The sequence below is a fragment of the Aspergillus tanneri genome (assembly GCF_003426965.1).
Source record: "Aspergillus tanneri strain NIH1004 chromosome Unknown AapTan_1_pilon_pilon_pilon, whole genome shotgun sequence".
NCBI lineage: Eukaryota > Fungi > Ascomycota > Eurotiomycetes > Eurotiales > Aspergillaceae > Aspergillus > Aspergillus tanneri.
In genome coordinates, this window is record NW_022984628.1 from 2,883,272 (window position 1) to 2,903,957 (window position 20,686).

The window sequence follows — 20,686 nt, forward strand, 5'->3', positions numbered from 1 at the left end:
GTATCCAACGAATCTAGCAAGCCAGGCAAAGTCACCTCCACCACAGGCCTTTTATACTAGGCCCCCCTCCCCTCCTTATCCCAGAAGACGTCGCCAAGATAGCAACATTATCCACTAAGTGATTTACTAAATTGAATAGGAAGGTTACTTTTGGGAAATACCTACCATTAGACTCACTACTAGGTCATGTACTCAGGCATGAGTGTAACGGATGTGGGGGATTGCTAATACCCAGAACCTAATTGATTCCTATCTCCCTGCAACAGTGCGGACGAGATTCTCAGCCAGCGTAAGTGATTCGTTCCTGGTTTTCCTGCACGATGAGAAGCATGAGATATGGCTCTTAGGTTGCAACACTAAAAGGTCCTGAAAGTTGGGGGAATGTGTTGGTTGGACCGAACGGGTCTTTAGCATTATCAACAATGGGATCGGCAATCTTGGCTGCCGGGGATGTAACCCATCGCCATCGGTCACTTTGCTTGCTTGCTTGATATGATAGCCTCGGCGGCATCTCTCAAGGAGTAGTTATTCTGTACCAGTAACATGTGTAACCGCCTCCATCCCAGGATGCGTGTGATACACGGTAGAATTAAGCTTCAGCTTGAAAAATACCGCTGTCTATAAAAATACCCATACGCTCTCTATGAGCACTGCTTTCTTCTTTATCATGCATGCATGTTTCTCCGGCATATATGCGATCGTCAAATTAGCCGTATTTAATGTAAATTAGGGTTCAGTGGTAGTAATGGTGCTACGTTCATTGGATGAATTTCTGGGATGTTGACACAACGCTGTTCGAGACATACTGTCAAGGCCGACGGAAGATGTTCAGATATCCTTTCCATGCATGATTACCCCATTTTGCACTGCAATGGTTAGCGCGGATGGAATAAAGTAGTCTGCTACGAGACAGGGCCTACCTAGTATTGGTTACATTAAAGTTTCTGAACCCTCTGTACCGCTTCTCCTGTTCTTCATCGCTCATGAGAACAGCTGCCTGAATGGCATCTAACATATGAGAGATATTCGCGAGGTGGAAAGAGATGCTACCTCCTTCAAGAAAGAGGCGGCTCCAACAATGCACAGAGAGTGAGAATGCCGTATTAGACTTGACATGCGTCAGAAATGGAATACAATACTGTCAGTTCCGTGAAGGATGAGAACAGTGCATATGGAGCGGAGTTCCGTCGGGAGTGCCTGAGACTGCTATCAGCTCAACGTTGGCAAGAAGAATGACGAATAGGGGGAGGAAAGGTAAGCACAGGATCGTTGATACACCATACTTTCTATGGATTCTCCCCACTGTCATACTTCTTGGTGCTCTTTGACATCCTCCCAACTCGTTACGGCAACGGAGGTTTAATACCACTTCTTACTCAGCTCGCAGTGAAGCTCTAGAAGAGTTTCTCCGTCAATCCCTTGATGTAGTCTAGTCTATCTACACTGAGGATGACATTGACATTATATCTGCCTTGCAATTCTTTGATCCTGCTCATGACGTCGGGATTCTGCAATGCATGAGCTCAGATAAGGTTCATATCATCACTGCCTAATAGCCACATGTCAGTATGAATAATAAGCCATACATATAGAACCAGCAAAGCAAAATATGTCGGCAAAATTTCAGCCTAGCAATGAGACAAATGATCATCTAATTAGTGGTATTTGGGAACCCTCCTGAGTCTTGTTGTGGTGGTTCTCATGTCACATCAAAAGTCTGCAGAAATAAACTCCAACGTCCATGAAAGTGCTCCTGCGAAGAAATAACTTATGTAGAAAGTATATACATATAAAAATCCGGAGTCCAGAAAACTTCCCCCACTTTCTTCCATTATGCAACCCACAGAACACCCAGGCTGTATCCCATGGACCAGTCCCAATAACCCAAAAAGATAATAGTAGTGATAAAATACAACACCGTAATAGAGCCACCGCTGATGCAATTAAATTTGATGTGCTGGTTGAAGCCATGCATGGCATTATAGTAAATTTCTATCCCTTTTAACGGGGCTTGGTGTGCGCATGTTCTTTTGCCGATCCCGAGTTCGGTCGTTCATGAAATTCATTGTTTGAGACTGCTCCAGCAATAACGGTGCTTCCTGCTTCTGGTCGTAGCCAGATGTATTTTCCTGATACCCAAGTCCCGAATTGTGTTGGAAATGCGCCTGCGATGAAGGAAGAGACGGAAGATGCTGGCCCGACGGCTGTCGTGAAAACGTAGGAGCTGGAGGGGCATATTCGTGTTGATTAAGACGGTTCCTAAACGAACGGAAAGACCAGTTGCTGACAATGGTGACGGTCGAGATGGTAGCAAGGAAGAACAACTGTGGAAGCATTAGCCTTGTTACTGGTAAGGGTGACAGAGGGAAATACAATTGCTTTCCAGCTGATGGGATCAATGAAGCTATTGATGATGATCGCCATCGTATGAGCCGACACTTTCGCCCGCCCAACTTTCGCTGGATCTCGGTTCATGCAGCGTTCCCAGTTTTCGCACACTGTCTCCAGCGCTGGTAGTCGATCCCCACCGGCACACCTGTTATCAACGTAGCTCTTGGCACAACTCGCCATCTCAGCCAGTATACCATCAGACACCTCCTCCGCGGCCTGATCGAACTCGGCACGGATTGCCGACACAAATCCAAAAACGACGTAGACAGCGAGCGAAAATAGGGATAGGTTTACCACCAACTGAGCCCACCAAGACAGGATGCTAGGGACATTGGGATGCGCCTCCAACAAGGCAAAAAAATCTGAAAACGAAGACATCCGCGATGTCGACGGGCTCTCTGCTGGGATCTGGCTTTGTTCGTGCTTTGACTGCTTCTTGTTGACTCGCTTCCCCTCGCTACAACTGGGCCGGTCGCTCTCCTCATCATCACTATCCCTTCGCAGCCGCAAATCCAACACTTTGTCCCTCCTTCGCCTCTTCTGTACCCTTCGGGCCAATGCATTAGAATAGAGGTTGGCTCTAGGTATTTCGCCCCGTCCAGGACTTGGTGCGAATCTCCCATACATGTTAAACAACGAATTTCGATGTGCCGATTTCGCGGCCGGCTCGGGAGTGTCCTCATTATCGGCACATTCAGGGGATGATATGTTCTCAGCACCAGAGGAGAAATCAACATCGAACTTGCGTGGTGTCATGAAAGCTGCCTGGTTGAAGACCGACTTGGGAGTTCCGGGTGGCAGTTGGGACTGGGGCTGGTTGAAAAGGTACGGTTGCGAGTTGGGTTCACGCAGTGCGGGTAGTTTCATTTCGGGGGAATTGAACATGTTATGCGGACCTATAGCCAGTATAATAATTAGATTTGGGTGATTCAGTCGCTGGTAACGCGGAGGAGATGCTGCGTACGTTTCTTTTGCTTGTCATGCTGGACGCTGAGTTGGTAGAAGGGTGAAGTGACATCCCCGGGTGCCCGGGTCTGCCACTCAAAGTCCATAGGACTTTCAGCAGACCGTTTATCCATCTTTGCAGATGGAAGAGAATAATAGGAGCGGAAATGATGGCGGGGTGGAAGAGAGCAATGGTGATGGAGCAAGGAGAGAGTCGAAGTGGAATCAATCTATCGGCGGTCGGAGAGACTTTTCTGGCCATTCCCGATTCGTGGTTTGGTAAACAATCAGCCCTATCGCCACTGCTGCAGCAACGCCGTAGATTAGCACTATTCTCTTTGACAGTCAATCGTTAACTTGAACAACAAACTTATCTAGTGAGCTTAAAACTTTGATAATGGTTTCTTCCCTCCTGTGGGTGTCTGAGGCACACGCTGCTGCGAAAGAGCGAGACGAACCCTAGGATGCATAAGCCATAGTGCATCCAGCTCAACAGCAAACAACCGTCAACTATTGCTTATAATGGCTAATCAACATGCTTCGCATTAGCCGATCATGACGTAAACTACAAGAAACTCTACCTATACAGTATTATATTGTTCTACAATTTCTAGAGCTAGAACGAAGTTGATAATAAGTATATCCTGTTGATAATAATAACACAACTTGTACAGATGATATAATGGGTATGAAACAGCCAGTCTAAAAAAGCATGTCATTCTCGGGTCGTGATCAAAAACAATGACGTAGCGTTAGAACATCGCAGAAACCGCAGAAACTCTGTTCAACTCCATCCCAGAAACAGAAACAGACACCAAAGGTGTAATCAGACGGTAGTACGGAGATCATAAGGAATCATAGTCGAACATGATCAACCAACTCGTAATCGTCATCGGCCAAATAGCCTGGGGCAGGCTCATGCTCGTGTGACACCATCTCGTATTCCTTGACGAGTTTCTCTGTCTCCTGCGTCTCGAACCTCTCGACGGCCTTCTTAACGGCATCAGAGAGGATCATTTGTCCGGCTACATCATATGGTTCAACTGCACCGCCCGTATCGCCTTCACGCTCCTCCGTGACATTCGGCGCCGATGTGGGTTCATCGACATCTTCGCCGGCGGAAGAGTCCGATGCGCTGTCGAGTGCCTCCCGGATGTCGTTCCGTAGGGAGATCTTGGCATCAGTGACAAGCTGCTTCGTCTTCGCCTTCCGACTGAGTTGAAGGGAGCGATGAAAGCTGCAGTATAGTCAGTACTGCATATGGTTTTCTCCTTAAGATCGGGATAGAATGGAGACATACTTCATGTAATGAGTAGAGGGTACTGCAGGACGGGTTACCGGGAAGTATTCAGACACCTCGCGATGAGGCAAGGCAGCTCGACCACCGTACGCCCATTTCGCCTTCTGGTTATAGACTCGTTTGGCACCAGTGCCAGGTCCCCGCAGGTCACTGCCAACAATAGATCCAGACATGGTCAAGATGGTTCAAGATAAGTTGCTCCAGATGATGGTGGACTGTGGAGATTGATAAGCTCGGCGGTAGCTCTTGCCTATACCAGCCAGGGTAGCCTGTAGAGGACGTTATAAGAGACGAAGGCTGGAACGTGCTGGAAACCGGTAAATAAGAGTAAAGACAAAGGCAGATCCAGGGGAATCCGACAGATTAGAATGCAAGTTGGTCTTTGTCTGAGTCACCGGGGCCTCGGCCTTGTTCCAGTCATCGGAGCAAAATAGGTCTTCCTATTGTTGCTCCGCACAGTCATCAACAAATACTAGCGCTGAAGAATGGGGGGTTAATCCTTAACAGGGCCTCCAAAAGGGGGAAGAGGAAGGAGAAGAAGAGAGAAAAGAAATCCCTCAGAGAAAAGGAAATGAGAAGGCAAGAGCCCCATACTCGACCTCTCTATATCCGAATAGACTCCGCATGTGCAACAGGCAGCACGGGGTCGGGGCCTCCCAGACGAGGCGATGCTGATTGCGGCAGGTCACGCTGGACGTGTTCCTGCGATAACCACGAGTTGATAGGAGAGAATCCATTGGCTTGTCTCAATTATTGGATGGATCGCTCTCTCACCCCTGGATCCCAAGGTCCTTCTGTTGCCGCCACTACTGACCCATGGATGCTCATTCCCTCACTCAGACCCCAAGGTTGATTCAGAGACTCCTCACCCTGGCAGATAAGAGGCGATCAATCGGATCCACAGGGTCAGACACGTTGTGCCTGATTGGATTGGGAGGTTGATACATCCTGGACGTGGCGGTATTTGTCAGCCAGCCAAAGCCGCCTCTTACGTCTGGTCTTGCGTGGCAATAAGTGCACATTTCTATGGTGGCAATATCCTGAGTCATCTTGTGCCTCCCCGCGATGACGACAAACTGCGTGCTTATCACCTGGCGTGCTTGGTGAACCCCACTCATGCGCCCGATGACTCGATCCTGCTGCACCATATGCTGCGGACAGACCAAGACCAAAATGCATCATGGCATCAGAGTGTCCCTTTTTGGCTTCTCTGATTGAAATGCCCGTGATAAAATGATCAGCCGCATTCCAGCCTACTCGAGGTTAGACAGTGATGCCTTCTCTTATCAGGTTTACCTGAATGAGATGAAAAGGTCACTCTTTTCTGTCACATGTTGATCTCAGTACTCCCTACAGGCATATAGTCATTCCTTGTAGCTAACCCAAGATGGAGTATACTAACCCCTTCCTTTTCTGCTGTGATCTCACCTACTTTATTAGCATGATAATACAATCTCTAGTACTGAACACCTCAAGAATCCCCTATATAGACACTGCAGACCACATTCATTAGCTAGCTAGTAATAGATGCATCAGTTTTGTATACCATCCAGTGTCCAGCACCAGAGCTTCATGCATATCACCCTGCATACCAGTAGCACTCCATGCTCACCCATCGCACAATCACTCATCCATCTGCCACTGGTAATCCAATGCCTCGAGTCTTCCCTTGCGATTCCTGGCTCCAAACCAGTCCTTCTCAAACCCAGTGCTGCGGTCCACCCCATCCCATCGATGACCCGGTCTGATCCCATACCGGTTTGGTTGAAACGCCCCCTGGTATAACGGACGACCCGTGACACTCTTCCCAGGGCCTTTCGTCTTGGTCATGAATTGAGCTGCAGGATCGTTCCACCGCTGCTGCTCCTTGAGCTCCTCGTTCAGAGCATCATCCTCGATCGTGCGCGCCACGGGCATTGCCCGTACCTCTTGTAACTGCTGCTTTCGATTCGCTCGCTCCTGTCTCTGCACATCGCCCATGAGCTCCTCGCGCGCCTGTTCTTCCTTCTCCCGCTTCTCCTCCTCCGCTCGTCGCGCTTCCGCCCGTTTCATCGCCACGTTAATGATCCGTCCGGACGCATCACGGTAGATCGTCTCCTGTGTCTGTCCCTCCTGCGGACTGTCCTTATATTTCGCCGCCTCTATTTTTCGTTGTCGCTCCTGCGCTGCCACCATGGCTGCTGTCTGTTCTGCCGTTTGAAGACCCGCCCGGGCCCCAGACTCCATGCGCGTCCCGTCGTTGTCATCATCGACCTCTTCCTCCGCCACAGCAGGTGCATCTTCATCTGCGTTCCGACGAGCGGCATTCTCAGCCGCTGCAGAGGCCAGGATCGCATCCGCTGCTTCCTTCTCGCTGTCTGCAGATCCCCCGATAACCTTCCAATTGGATTTCTTCGCGCGACGGAATTCCGCGCTTCGGCCAGATGTCACGACCGACGGGCGATCCTCATCATCATTGTCAAATGCAGAGGCTGAGGTGCGAAGATCGGGTGGATCGTCATCGGCGATGATGAGGCCGGCGCCTTCGGAGGGTTTGGTCTTCTTGCGTTTTTTCTTGGGGCGTTCTGACCCGGTATCAGCGGTGAGGTAGTTTTTGGCGAGGTAATCGGCCAGCGAGGAGGGCATCTTGAACAGCGCGTGAAAGAAAATGTTTGTTTTTTTTTTTTCTTGCCGCGGAAGTAAAGGCTGTGGAAGTTGGTCTCACTCTGATTATCTTGATAGCCGGATTTTAGTTGGTCCGGGATTGGCTGATCATGTACCGGAAGTGGAATGGTGCTTATTCTTCAGTGCCATCATCACCAAGATTATGTGCAGAATGACAAAACAAGAGCTGAATAATGAGACTTTCTGTTTACTAAACAATATTACTCTTGTATTAGCAGAACATTCTTGCCCTCAGCAGACATTCTACTAAATTCCGCTGTAAAGTCAGCTGTATTAGTAACTCTTGATGTGATAGAGCACACTAAATTTCTACAAATCATGCTAACAAGCCCTGTTCCTTAGCAGAACCAGACAATATACAGGGTATATCCTACCCAATAAGCATCTCTTACAATTTCTAGGATGCCGTAGCTGCTATGGCTCTATCCGATGCTAAACTTGGATTATTATAAAGCCCGGAATCTGCTCCGCTCCGGACCCACAGCGGGTTGCACGTATCTGATATCAGCTGTCAAAATCCAACTGATCCTGGAGAGCTTTTACTTCAATTATGCCAAGTGTATGTCCTGTAGTTTAATACTAAATATAGGTTTGTATCTCTTGTTACGCCTAACCATACTGAGCGCAAGTGATCTGAATTTTGGTGGCTTCCTAGAATCTAGGCCTTGACTATATACAGGTAAGCACCATGATTCAGAGGAGTCATACTGTTGGTTCCTTTCTGTTCGCTTGCCTGACCACACAATAGGGTGAAAATACAAGTCCTATCTTTTCCCAATCTCTCTCGGTATCACTGCAAGTCTTCTACTTCGCTGTCAATTGCTTCCTGGAGAGATGGCGTCCACAATGAGTGTAACTGTACAGGATCCCGGCACATCGGCCATCGACCTGGTTGCCCATCCAGCAACCCAGGCACCGCCTGCTCGTCCAAAGTCATTTAAAAGTCACCATTCTGCAAATTGCGAACATCGAGTCCTGGGTTCTTCTATCTCTAATGGGTCCTCTGAAGGCCAAGCCGCATCAATAGAAAGAGAGACGTCAGAACATCCCCCAAAAATATCCAAAGCCAAGGGCATCACAGTGATCATCACCTTGGCTGGAGTTAGCTTCCTGAACACCACGGGATCCGGTATTCTCATTGCCGCCCTTCCCCGTATCGCACATGATGTAGGGATCCCCGAAGGCCTGATTCTTTGGCCTGCGGCTGTCTACTCTCTTGCAGCAGGATGTTTACTACTGATCTTCGGTGCGGTTGCCGATGTTATAGGCCCAAAAATGATGTGGGTTATTGGCAGTTTCCTCTATGTGGTTTTTACAGTGGCCATCGGGCTATCCAGAACCAGTCTCCAGCTCATTCTGTTTCGGACATTTCTGGGTATTGCGATCTCGATGTGTCTCCCAACAGCAGTCAGCCTCATAACCAACACCTTTCCAAGAGGTCCATGGCGCAACACTGCTTTTGCAATGAATGGCATGGGACAGCCCCTCGGCTATGCCCTAGGACTGGTCCTTGGTGGCATTTTCACCGACACCATTGGATGGAGATGGGCTTACTTCATGATGGCGATTATCAATTTCTGTCTCTCAGTGGCGTCCATCTGGTCTCTGCCCTCCGTTTACTACCACTCGGAGAAGAGATGGCAGCGTCGATTAATTGAAGACATTGACTGGGTCGGGGCCATCCTAATGAGTGCATCCCTCGGTCTACTGATGTATGTTCTGGCCATGACGAGCTCCTCTTACCGGCATATGCGCGATGTCCAGAATATCGTGTGCCTCACTATATCCGGAATCCTCTTGTTAGCATTTCCATTCTGGATGCGTCGCCAGTCGCAAAAGGAAAAACCGGCCCTTATTCCCAACCGTCTTTGGCGCAATGCTCGATTTACTTCAGTCTGTGTCTCGGTGTTTTTCTGTTGGGCAGCTATGAATGGTATTGAATACTTCACCACGCTCTAGTATGTGCAGCCGAATATTTCCCGCTCTTCTTTTGCCCCGAGTATACTATTAACACGTACTTCTACACAGTTTTCAACAGGTGCAAAAGCTCTCTGCTTTTGACAGCTCCATCCGCTTCCTTCCCCATGTAGTCATGGGAGTCTCCGTAAACATTGCAACTGCTTTCCTCATATCCCGAGTCAGAGTCCGAGCGCTTGCTGTTGTCTCAGCGCTTATTACTGTAATCGCACCAGTTCTTATGGCAACCGTCAAAGTCAACGAGAATTATTGGTTTGCGCCTTTCTGGGCACTGTTTCTCTCTCCGGTCAATGCTGATGGTAATATTCCTTCCTCCTTATCCTTAATTAGTGCTAAGATTGTACTCCAGTTCTCTTCACCGTCTCAAACTTAGTTATATCCGATGCCTTCCCGGCTGAGATCCAGTCGCTAGCTGGAGGCGTCTTCAACGAGGTTTCGCAGTTCGGTAACTCAGTCGGTCTAGCCGTCACAGCAGCCATTGCGGCGTCTGTTACCGAGCATACGGCTAACGTGGACCATGGAGAGGCACTCATGAAGGGGTATCGGGCTGCTTTCTGGACTGTATTCGCGGGTGCAGCTATTGTTGTTTTCATTCTGTTCTTCGGGTTGCGGAACGGTGGGACTGTGGGGAAGAAGCAAGATTGAGACGATTCATTCAGATATAGGAAGGTCGGGAAGATATTACATACAACTAGACAAATAGACATAGATCGGCTATACGGAGGGATAGAGCAAGCAATTGAAGTGTCTAACCATAAGTCTCATGTCAAAATCAGAAGAATGTAACTAATATTTCTTGTGATTTAGATTGAAAAAAAAAAAGCCTTCATCGTATTATTGACTCTAAAGTATTTGGAAAGCAGCTGCGCGAGTAGCAATGAGCTGCTATAGTTCTAATATAAAAGCACTTCACTGCATTCTATAATCTACTTAACTATGACATGTTCAGCATTGTGGCAAACAATCGCCTCCAAAGGCTCTATACATTAAACCATCCTAAGCGCTTTTCCCGTTGACCCAATTGAAGGTTTTCAATGCGACTGTCAATGCAAACAACCGATAATTATCCGCTTTTGTGGCAGTCTTAGTCTGATACTTGCTCTGTTGTGCCATATAGAAGAGTTAGCATACCTATACACAACAGCATGCTCCCAGTACGGTCCACAACTTCATCAATAACTATTATCCAATGTATAAACATAGTTAAATATTTAGTTATGTAAAGCTTAATAATAAACAAGTATGACTATATATTAGCAAAAATACAGATACCAAGATTACAGAAACCAGAACTAAAGACTCAATGTTCCACAATTAAAATAGGCACCTGAACGTCCTTACATCCCTTGCCTGAACCTGCAGCATATTATAATTAGCTATGTTATACGACACACATACCAAGGCCAAGTGAAATTGCATCTCCGCTCGATATACAAACTCATCCATAACCCCCTACATTATAATTCATAGAGATCCACATATCAAAAACAATTCTTCTCCCCCCACCCATCATCATCCCCATCCCCATCAAAATTCGGCCTAATATCCTTACCAAGATTCATCAGTTGCTACGTAACCGTAACAACCCGCCCACCAGCCCTCCGACTTCTTCTCAACTTTTCCGCGCATTCAGTCGGGGAAACTATCCAGAACCTGTGCAATCTCTTCAGGGCTTAGAGTTCGAGAGCCTACAACATTGCCTTTTCCATATACTACTAATATCCATACTTCACGGATGTAGGTAATAAGTGCCTAGTAGTGTATTAGACAGTCCATACAGAAATCTTACAAATATCCTCAGCTCTGATTGGTTCAGTATTCCGTATCCTGTACCCCCCACCTCCGGCATCAAATAATCAACCAATTCATCCATCCCAGATTCCTTCATCCAGAACCTGGGTATCTACCTATCTAACAGTTATGCCCCGTACCGACGAAGCCGAGTTCTGGTTCAACGCGGTCTACTCCGCCGTCCAGGAGATCCCGGCCGGAAAGGTGACATCCTACGGACACATAGCGCGACTACTGGGGGAACGTAAGCTACCACCTATCTACCTATCTGCCTGTCTATCTATCTAGCAGTTTTCCTACTGCCTACTATTTTACTACTTTCCTTCTATATCCAATATCTACTAACTGGAAAAAGCTCGACGGCCTCGCCAAGTCGGAATATGTTTAAAACATCTCCCTTCTGACCCGGGACATTACTATCATTCGGGGAATGTTCCCTGGCAGAGGGTGATCAACTCCAAAGGAATGATTTCGCATAGGTTGGTTTTGAGCGCGTTCTGAATAGTTGTCGGTGGGTGTCTGATAGTTTAGGGAACCTGGGAGTGCGGAACGTCAGGCGGAGGCTCTGCGGCAGGAAGGGGTTGAGGTGGATATGGATAGTATGGGTGATTTCTATGTTGATTTGGCGCGGTATGGATGGTTTCCGGAGGAGTTGCCAAGTGAGGAGGGGTTAAGTGAAAATGGAAGCGAAGTTGGGTGATAAAATGGATGAGATGTAGACATAGTAGAATGTGGTCCACATCTACATTATAGAAGACTACTGTCACATAATGCATGTGCATTCAATCGTATTTACAGATTCTCTAACGAGAACTCTGTCATTGTATCACCATGACACCAACCCAAATCCCATAAACTGCAGTGCCCTCGTAATCATAGTCGCAATAGCTTAACACTTCGTAAGCAGAAGACAATGGAGAAGATAAGAGCATAAATGAGCCGAGAAAAAACGTCAGATGTTCAAGCAAGGGTCTTTCGAATGTCTAAGCGCCAGCCTCAAGATAGACAAGTGTTGATATATGATGAGAATGTGGTAGAAGCAGAATAAGGTATGTCTCTATAGAGGTAATAAAGAACGAGACGGAGAGTGAGTGGCATCAACAATAAAAGAATAGATGGTAAGGTTGCACAAACATAGGGCATGCACATCATGTCAAAGAATTCATAAGCATCCAGGAATCAACCAATAAAAACCAAAATCAAGGATAAGCATAGGGGAAAAATAGGTCTCATTCATATCAACTCGGTGGGTGGTCAATGTCACTCACTTTTTGGATGCATTGTTATCTTGTCAAGCTTCATCTCCTCTTAACCTCCGTCGCCCAGCCTTCAATCCCTTCTCCTCTGCTACCCGGCGGTATAGCTAAATCAACTCCATCCATCCCCAACGCGTCTTTCATCCATTCGTGCGACGACATACCGCCGGCATTGGCTCGTCGTTCAGGGGACACTTCTAGCATAGGCAAAAGGAACTCGCTGATCCGCATGCTCTCCTCGACTGAAAATTGATACTTCTCGCGCAGCACGTCAGGCAATGCCCAGTGACGTAGTCGGTGGATGTTTCGCAGCTCTCCTTTGCGATTGAAAATCTCTTGTGACCACTTTCCTGAAAGACAAAGAGATTTAGGGAACGGCCCCAGGAGCTCAATTATCTGCGCAATATGGTCGTCGTCTTTGCCATACTTCGTGCCCGATTGCGGATCGAAAAGGTAGTCACCCGTAATGAGTTCAAATACCTACAGGGTTGGTTAGAATAAACTGGTTATCATCATGGCACATTTGCTAATCATACCATGCAAGCCATACTCCAAACATCGGTACTAGCCCCCCATTTGGAACCCAAGATTACTTCAGGCGACCGGTATTGCCGCGTTTGGATGTCGTTGGTAAAATGGTGTCCTACCCAGCAGGCATTGCCCAAATCGGCAATTTTCACGGAGATAATGTCGCAGTCCGGCTCGTCATTCGACGTCTTATCCAGCGAGATACCCGACACTTCACGTTCCAGAATATCCCTGTCTACCGGTAAGCAAGGGCGGAAAATGAAGAATTACACACTGGAATTAACATACGTGGTCTTCTCCCTTTGCTTTTGTTTCTCATCCTCGTCTCTGATGCCTAGCAAATCTTTCATCGATGAGCCCTCATTCGAAGAAGGACCTACAGCAGGTGAGCCATCAACCACCGACAGAGATCCTGAATCGCATCGGGAAATACATACCTGGCGACTCGCTCACCATCTGACTGAGACTACTGTGGGAAGGATGAGAGCTGTGCCTGAGATCGAAGCTGGTGTTGAGAGGGCTGGGTAACGGTTGGCTCCCCGTGATCAACGTCCTACGCCGTCTCCGCCCGTTGCGGTTATCTTCCTTGTGATCCTTCTTCGATTCCTCTTTAACGTAGGCCTTCACGATCTGCTCCACATCACCAATCTCGATCAAGACGTTTTCCGGTTTTAGATCCGTATGAATGATTCCACACTCCCGATGAAGATAGTCCAGTCCCAGAAGCACCTGCTTTGTAATCTGTTTGACTAAGGCCATAGGGATACCGCGATGGTTCCAGCGCTTGATTAAGCCGAGAAGGTTCTCGCCCAGGACTTCAAAGACCATACACACATGAACCCCATTAGGACCCTTGTGCTCGAACGAGTCCAACAAACTCACGACATGCTTGCGACCGGGGTGGGAAGGCTTGGCTTGCACGATGCGATTTAACAGCTTGATTTCATCGATGGCAGTTTCGGTGTAGTGGGCGGCCGAGCGCACGACCTTGAGAGCGACGTGTCTGCCGTTGGTTGTATCGCGGGATAACCAGACAGTTGAGAAGTGACCCCAACCTAGCTTGCGCACGACAACATAACGACCATTGTTATACGTTTCGCCAACTGTGACCGGGTGATAACCACCCTTGCAGTAGTCTTCTGAATCCTCCTCCTCAGCGGTCGTCTCGAGTTCTTCGACGGAAGATGTGGAGGGGGATCGCGATGGTGGGACACCGTATGCGGGAACTCTGCCACCCATATCGGTTAGAAGAATGGACAACGGACTGGGCAGTAACGAGGGGAGGGATAAGAAAGGAATCAAAGAGAAGATAAAGGGAGGGGGTTGAGAAATTAGACAAAAAGGATCTGGTCGTACCCCTCAGCTGTGACAGTCTGTTCAACAGTGGGTGAAGCGGCTTCGTTGGTGACGATCGGCTTCAAGTCGGTCCCTTTTCTTCTCTTCTTACCGCCGTTGCCATTGGCAGCAGACGCAGCGACGCTAGCCATTTGCTTCCCTTTATTCAGCACGGCTTTGGTGATATCATCCCCATCCATGGCAAACAGGAAGAGACAAGTTCACAAAGAGAAATTTAACAAAGAAAAAGGGGGGATGTCGAAAAGATAGAAGGAAGGGGCAAAAAAAGTTAGGATGGCGCAAGTAGAGAAAGAGAGGGTCCTGTGTGTGGGCGGAGAAGCGGCGGCGGGTTTTGCGAGGGGTTGTCTGGTCTCTCGTCGCAGCGGCCGTAATTGAGGAGGCTTAGGCTCGAGGGAGATGGATCGGAGACACACGGTCGGACTCTACAACGGAAATTGAAACTCCAAAAGAAATGAGAAGAGAGAGAAAAAGAGAAGGCCTGCTGGTACTTCAGGGTAATGGGAACAGTAGAATGCCCGGGATCAATGCAATAGTGTATGACGCAAACGATAGAACGGGATTGAAACAATATTGACCAACACCTGCGCGAGTCCACTCAGATCTCGCTTGAAGGAATATGCTTCCCCACGGGCGAAAAATATATAGTATATATAAGGGTCAATTAGAAAACCAGATCAAAATGAAAATCATGAAAAAAAAAAAAAAAAAAAAAGTATATGCAGTAAAAAGAGTATCGACGGAGAATGTCTTCAACCGGTCCTGTCTCAATGTAGAACAAGATGGATGAACACTCCCTAGTTAAGGCGAGATGTTGACCTGCACGAACACAACTATCCTGTACCGATGTGGCAAATCATGAATGGATTGGTGGTTGAGATTGTGGTTGGGCGGTTGGTACAGGATGGAGAAAATCGGACACCTAGCAGGAAGAGGTTGGAACATGGACGACCAAACAAGCTCAGCTGGAATGCTGCTACCGTTGCCCATCTAGTTTCCTAGAAAATAATGTTGAAAAATAGATAGAACAAATATTATCTAGGTTGACCAAGGGAATCTATGCAACAGAGCGGCGGGATCTAGGGATCACGATACCAAGGACTATTAATCTCATCATTGTTTTCCATCCATCTCTTAAGGGGCGTGGGATCGGCGCTAAGGTCTCTCCTTTCTACAAGATCCCCCATGCAAAATCCTAATTTCTTACAGTTTGTCTTGATGAATGTACTTCCCCCGTTCTAGACTTCAAAGTGCTCCGCAAGAAGCGATGCGAATCTAGACTAGGTGCAAAACGTGGGTGAGCATGGAGATATCCTGGAAAGTCCGAGTTTCTCCTTCCCTACTACTACCACTCTGGATCCCCTAGCATAATTCCCCATTCGGTCTCATCGAGACCAACATCATCCGAAAGACGTCATGCGAAGATCAGTTCGCTGTGGAGTATCTCCAAACACTACTAAAAGGTGATCATTACTCCGTAGTTCCTTCGACTAACGGTCGTCCACTTTTCTGCAGAAGCTTTGGCTCTTACTCCTTCCATTTTCGACCTGGTAGGACGGTTTTCCCACATTTCCTGTACGATAGAATTCTTTCTTTCTTCCTTCCTTCTCTATGTTTGATGTTTCGTTAGATCGCCACCTTGGATAATATCGATCCGTTTTATCAAGGTGTACAGGATGATCACATATTCCTCACAGCATTAATAGGGTTGAACTTCCATATTTACCCACAACTGGCTGTAACATATATGGCATTACTGGTTCAAGAAACGCCGTAAGACTTTTATTATAGTTTTCTGTGCATACAGTCCCCACTTAGCGCAACTTATCATTCATCCAGATTGTCAACAGACATAGGCAGAAAGAATCAATTCTCAGTACCCGAAAGGACGCTTCCGCGATACGGTGCTTTGAACCGTGTTTCGAACATTCTGGTTAGTAAGTTCACCTAGTGAGGGTGATACATTATTGGGAATTTGCAGATTTTTGTGCTCAACGATAGAGTTGTAATTATCTCCAAGAATCTCTTTCAATGGGGCCGTTTCGGATAACCGCTTCAGCTCAGATTGCGCAGCTTGTGCTCGTTTGATCCACCCTATAAAGTTGGAAACAAGTCTAGCTTTCGTTTTTTCAACTCGGAGTATGTACGGTGAGCGCAGTTTGATTGTGCTTGTGGTGAAATAAGACTTATCGATTTGTTGGTCCAAGTGCTTCCTGCGCTTTTCTGCCATCGGAAAATCCTTGGTCTTCGCATGTAGGTCATTGATAAATGTGCGCAGAGAGTCACAGTCAGCGCAACTACAGTGGATAGTAGTCCTGACTTTCCAGTCTGGTGGTGGTGATGGGGCATTTTTGACGTAGTCAGTCACATATGATGTCAACAAAACCGTTATAAAACGCTGTTCACTGGTGGTAAAGGGACGCTTTGTTGTTCCTATGTGTTTGGAAATGCCATTCGCCACCGGAAATAGGAATTTATGGAAAGTACTCTCTATTTCGCTTCCCTTGACATTTGCCGCATACTCAACAAGGGTGTCCATTACTCCCGTTACGTTCGCGTTGGTGGCATCGGCTAGCTGAATTAACTTGATAACTGTATTTGAAGAAATCCGGGAAGTGGTCTTCGGGTAAGCGCAATAAGAGCTCAAGGCAAACGGTGTTTCAGCGGGACGTAAACTTGTTGTATTCTCAATCTTGAAAGACTGAACAATTATTGGGAGTAGCCTTTCAAGCACTGCACCTACCTCACTCTTATCGAGGTTCCCCGTAAGTGAGTAGTCATGTGCTGCTGTAATAAATGACAGAACGAAAGCAGTATTCGACAAATTGGTCTCCAGGAAGGCCGCGGTTCTAATACAGTTAGAGGTATAAAATTTACGCCGAAGAAGCATGTCTTACCTTGAGAACGACCCCATTACAGGGTAGTTACTCAGTGCTTTTGCCAGATCATGCCCATCTGATTCCGATCCTCTAAGTTCAGTAGAGAGTATATTATTAAAAGTGTTGTCCTGCCACTCTATTACCTCAGCTGACGGCTTCTGGCTCTGTTCCTCGCAAAGCAAATGATATTCTTTGGCTAATTGGGATAATAAATTCATTCGTCGAAAAAACGATTCATTGTTGTAGCTATAATGTCCTTTCCTCGCGAATACTTTGTTCAGGCTGCAAAAGAAAGTCAGTGCATAAACGCTACACGATGACATGGCTTTGACTTACGACGGGCGAATAACGTGAAGGCCAATTTGAAAAATAGTCTTGGCGATTTGAGTGATCTGAGAGGACGAAAATTCACCACCAAGTAACACCATACTCCGGCCAAACAATTCCATGTCAGCGAGTTCAAAAGCAATCTGCATAACCGAGTCGGCGCATTCTGTCGCTACATATAAACGTCCCTCCAAAGTAAGCATTCTGCAGATTTGTAATAGTCTTTGCCTGGCCCCTTTGTCATTTGGTTGTTCTCTTACAACACGACGACTATCTTCCAGAAATTGCTCAGCATTACCCTGGCCATGTTTCAACTTCTCAAGTACAAACAAGAAGTGAAATCTCTTTGGCATGATTAATGCACCCTAGGAAGCCATAGTGAGCAGCGAGGATATAGAGGAGAATAGCAATGTATGGTTATTAGCACAAAAACTTACAGTCTCTCGATAAAAGTGAGTCGCTGAAGCACCCTCATTTCCTGTAAAACCTTCAAAATCTTCGTCATCCGGGTCGCGGTCGAAAACATCCTCTGGAATTAGCATGTTTTCCGGGAAGGATATGTCTTTTCCGACAATATCGCCTTTTGCATTCACCACATGTGACAACTCAAGGGTAGATTCAACTAGGTCTACAATGCTGTGAGGGCCATCGCTATGATAACATCCATGGCCATAGTAGCCACCGTAGTACCCATCCTCATTAACTCCACCCGTCTTCATTTTCTCAATGTTGGCCAGGAAGATATCGAACCCAGTCCTTTCACATGCATTCTGTAGTTCTGCAAAACGAGGCTGATCAACACCTTTTAGTCGAGCAAAATTGAGCTCCGCCTGGGTATACTGATGTTCGAGTATATAGACGAGCGCTGGTGGGCAGGCGCTGTTGAAATCATCATCCCAACCATCTAGATATTGGCCGGGTTCTTCAGCGGCACGGGCCCAAGATTTAAGCAGATGAGTAAGTCTTTCTGTTTTGTTACCGCGAAATTGTAGGAGCGCAGCTGACGGGCGATGGATCAAGTTGTAAACCAGGACAATCCTATATCCGGATGTAACAGGCTTTACCTCATGCGTGACATCAGCATACCAAGCAGCCCATGAAAAACCAAATTCGGAGTTTGGCGCCGTTTCAAACGTGAGACGTTCGTCCTTATGAGAAGCAATCACATCCCCTCCTTCATGTTTCGACGGGAGGGATATAACGAGCGTACCGAACATTCCGTCGACCTTTTCAGAATCTTGATGTGGCAAGAAAAATGCGCCCTCCTCATAGATAAGCAATTTGTAAGCTCTGCCTTGACCTCTAGGGGATTTGCCTGAAGGCCAAGACCAGTGACAGCCTTGTCCACGGACACGCGAACCAGAGTGTGCCATTTGGGATTCTGGAGAGAAAATTGATTGGCGTCAAGTTGCCAACTTTTCCGCACTGATTCATTTACCAAAGTTTCGGTTCCCTTTCCATAGGGGCTCATATGGCAAGACTGAATCATTTCCCTTGCGTCTTCGGCTGATATAGGAAGCCGAATGCTCCCCACATTTGAAATGTGAAGGCCGGGAATGATTGCGGTGTCATGATTACCACTTGTCATAAAAGTTCCTGTTGCCTTAATCTCCTCCAGAGTGGATTGTATGCCTTCTTTGACACTAGTTTCTCCATCTCCTCTGTGAAGATCAGCTACTAAATCCGACGGAGACAGTTTCTGACGCACGCTCTCCTCTCTTGCTAAGGGCGAATAACCGTTCCATTCTTCCACAACGTCTTCCAAGCAATAGGGAACCACTGCTGGGCCAAAATGGCGTTTACCGTGGAAAGCACATCTGCCAGCGCTACTGGCGTTGCCATTACCCGCCATAAACTGGAAAAAGCCCTCCAGTGTAGACTCCCTTGGGTTTATGCGGATCTCCCCCTTCATGATATCCTCGTTACACAGAAGGTAGTCCGGCGCCGCTTTGCGAATTCCACGCCAAACGAATGGTAATACCTGACCATCGTCGTCACACTCTGACATCCTTGGGCCTGGATCAATCAGGAACAACCCCTTTGTATATCCAAGATCAAAAATGCCCCAAATCCGATCATAGTCCCAGAGTAACCAGATCCGGAACCCATATCCTACGTCGGGGAAGTCATCCAACTGAACTTTATAGGTATTCTGAATATTGCGCATATCACTGAGCTCGTCATCGCAGAGGTCGAGGCTTTTGAGCCAAGCATTTTCTTCACGGCTTTTAATCGATCGGTCTATCAAGGCACGGGATGAATCGTTCATCGGAACCCTGTGAACGTCAACTCTTTGTATTTTTTTTTTTTTATTTTTTTTGTTTTCTTTCATCGATGATTTGACAGTCTTTGTCTTCATACCTCTTTGCTCTTGCTTGAGCAGTTTCAGCTTGCGTCATGTTAGTTTGTCTCTTCTTTTCCTCCAACGGATTATTGATCGCGTTTTTTTGAGCTGAAGTTAATAACTTGGCCGTTTCAAGACTTAGTTTATAACAGACATTCGTGTAGAACTTTTGGTCTCATGTGTCAATGGGTTGACAAGGGGTTGACAAGGATTAGAATGTGATGAATCTACTGCGGCTGAGTAGATCAGCCTTTCAGCTAAATAGAAAGTAGGCGCTACTGATATCACTATTAAATGGTAGATAACGGAGAGAACTTACCAATAAATACGGCTATGATTACATATTAATATAATCATAAATCATCAGGAAAACAAACAAATCCCGAGGCGGTAGACGCTTCTATCCTTCTGGCCCTTTCTGCCTCACCGCCTGTCTACTCTTCCTGCATTATGGACTACCGTAGGTCACCACGTGACGACCGTCCCCATCTGGCAACCGATTTCTAGGTACACCGACTTTGAGTCGTCGATTTAACCTGTTTTGATACTTAGACGCTCAGCTTGACCACACTACTGCTGCATTAGGGCTGTATTGTATATAACCAGGTCTTTCCGGCTCCGGTGACCCACGCCATCTCAATTACATCTAGAGGACAGTCTATCTGTTGGAGTGACTTTCACATAGGACATGAAGAATAACAGAACACCAATGTTATTTTCCTGTCAGGTTTCCTCCCTGTGCCCCCATTTCCTTATGTCCTATGATTTTCCATTGAGTGCTTAGGGCTTTTACTACCCCACAGTGTCTCTACATGATCGGGAATTCTTGTATGCACTCAATACATAAATAATTCCGCCAATGCTCTCAGAATTGGGTCTTGCCTGCAAGTTCGGTTTTGGAGTAGATCAGGGGCTATAGATCTTTCAACCC

General features: G+C 47.0%; 7 protein-coding genes across 7 annotated transcripts; 2 read left to right on the forward strand and 5 right to left on the reverse strand.

Moving 5' to 3' along the window:
* Positions 1-1,979: 1,979 nt before the first annotated feature.
* ATNIH1004_002937 (putative nuclear envelope protein Brr6) lies at positions 1,980-3,470 on the reverse strand (the record flags this gene model as incomplete). Its single annotated transcript, XM_033567621.1, has 3 exons — positions 1,980-2,324; positions 2,374-3,287; positions 3,356-3,470. The coding sequence occupies 3 exons, from the start codon at positions 3,468-3,470 to the stop codon at positions 1,980-1,982; spliced, it is 1,374 nt and encodes a 457-aa protein (XP_033429616.1).
* A 721-nt stretch (positions 3,471-4,191) lies between these two features.
* On the reverse strand, positions 4,192-4,809 carry ATNIH1004_002938 (uncharacterized protein; the record flags this gene model as incomplete). The annotated part of the gene is made up of 2 exons (XM_033567622.1): positions 4,192-4,573; positions 4,637-4,809. The coding sequence occupies 2 exons, from the start codon at positions 4,807-4,809 to the stop codon at positions 4,192-4,194; spliced, it is 555 nt and encodes a 184-aa protein (XP_033429617.1).
* Positions 4,810-6,259: 1,450 nt separating this feature from the next.
* cwc26 (putative cell cycle control protein (Cwf26)) lies at positions 6,260-7,261 on the reverse strand (the record flags this gene model as incomplete). The annotated part of the gene is made up of 1 exon (XM_033567623.1): positions 6,260-7,261. The coding sequence occupies one exon, from the start codon at positions 7,259-7,261 to the stop codon at positions 6,260-6,262; it is 1,002 nt and encodes a 333-aa protein (XP_033429618.1).
* An 885-nt stretch (positions 7,262-8,146) lies between these two features.
* Positions 8,147-9,922, forward strand: ATNIH1004_002940 (uncharacterized protein; the record flags this gene model as incomplete). Its single annotated transcript, XM_033567624.1, has 4 exons — positions 8,147-8,580; positions 8,644-9,258; positions 9,329-9,576; positions 9,651-9,922. The coding sequence occupies 4 exons, from the start codon at positions 8,147-8,149 to the stop codon at positions 9,920-9,922; spliced, it is 1,569 nt and encodes a 522-aa protein (XP_033429619.1).
* Positions 9,923-11,197: 1,275 nt separating this feature from the next.
* ATNIH1004_002941 (MGMT family protein) lies at positions 11,198-11,768 on the forward strand (the record flags this gene model as incomplete). Its single annotated transcript, XM_033567625.1, has 3 exons — positions 11,198-11,312; positions 11,424-11,547; positions 11,600-11,768. 3 exons carry the CDS (start codon positions 11,198-11,200, stop codon positions 11,766-11,768), a joined length of 408 nt encoding a protein of 135 aa, XP_033429620.1.
* A 598-nt stretch (positions 11,769-12,366) lies between these two features.
* DSK1 (serine/threonine-protein kinase) lies at positions 12,367-14,387 on the reverse strand (the record flags this gene model as incomplete). Its single annotated transcript, XM_033567626.1, has 5 exons — positions 12,367-12,804; positions 12,861-13,083; positions 13,141-13,228; positions 13,290-14,080; positions 14,209-14,387. 5 exons carry the CDS (start codon positions 14,385-14,387, stop codon positions 12,367-12,369), a joined length of 1,719 nt encoding a protein of 572 aa, XP_033429621.1.
* A 1,691-nt stretch (positions 14,388-16,078) lies between these two features.
* On the reverse strand, positions 16,079-19,810 carry ATNIH1004_002943 (uncharacterized protein; the record flags this gene model as incomplete). Its single annotated transcript, XM_033567627.1, has 6 exons — positions 16,079-17,054; positions 17,103-17,366; positions 17,421-17,776; positions 17,849-18,673; positions 18,712-19,687; positions 19,773-19,810. 6 exons carry the CDS (start codon positions 19,808-19,810, stop codon positions 16,079-16,081), a joined length of 3,435 nt encoding a protein of 1,144 aa, XP_033429622.1.
* Between the last annotated feature and the right edge of the window lie 876 nt (positions 19,811-20,686).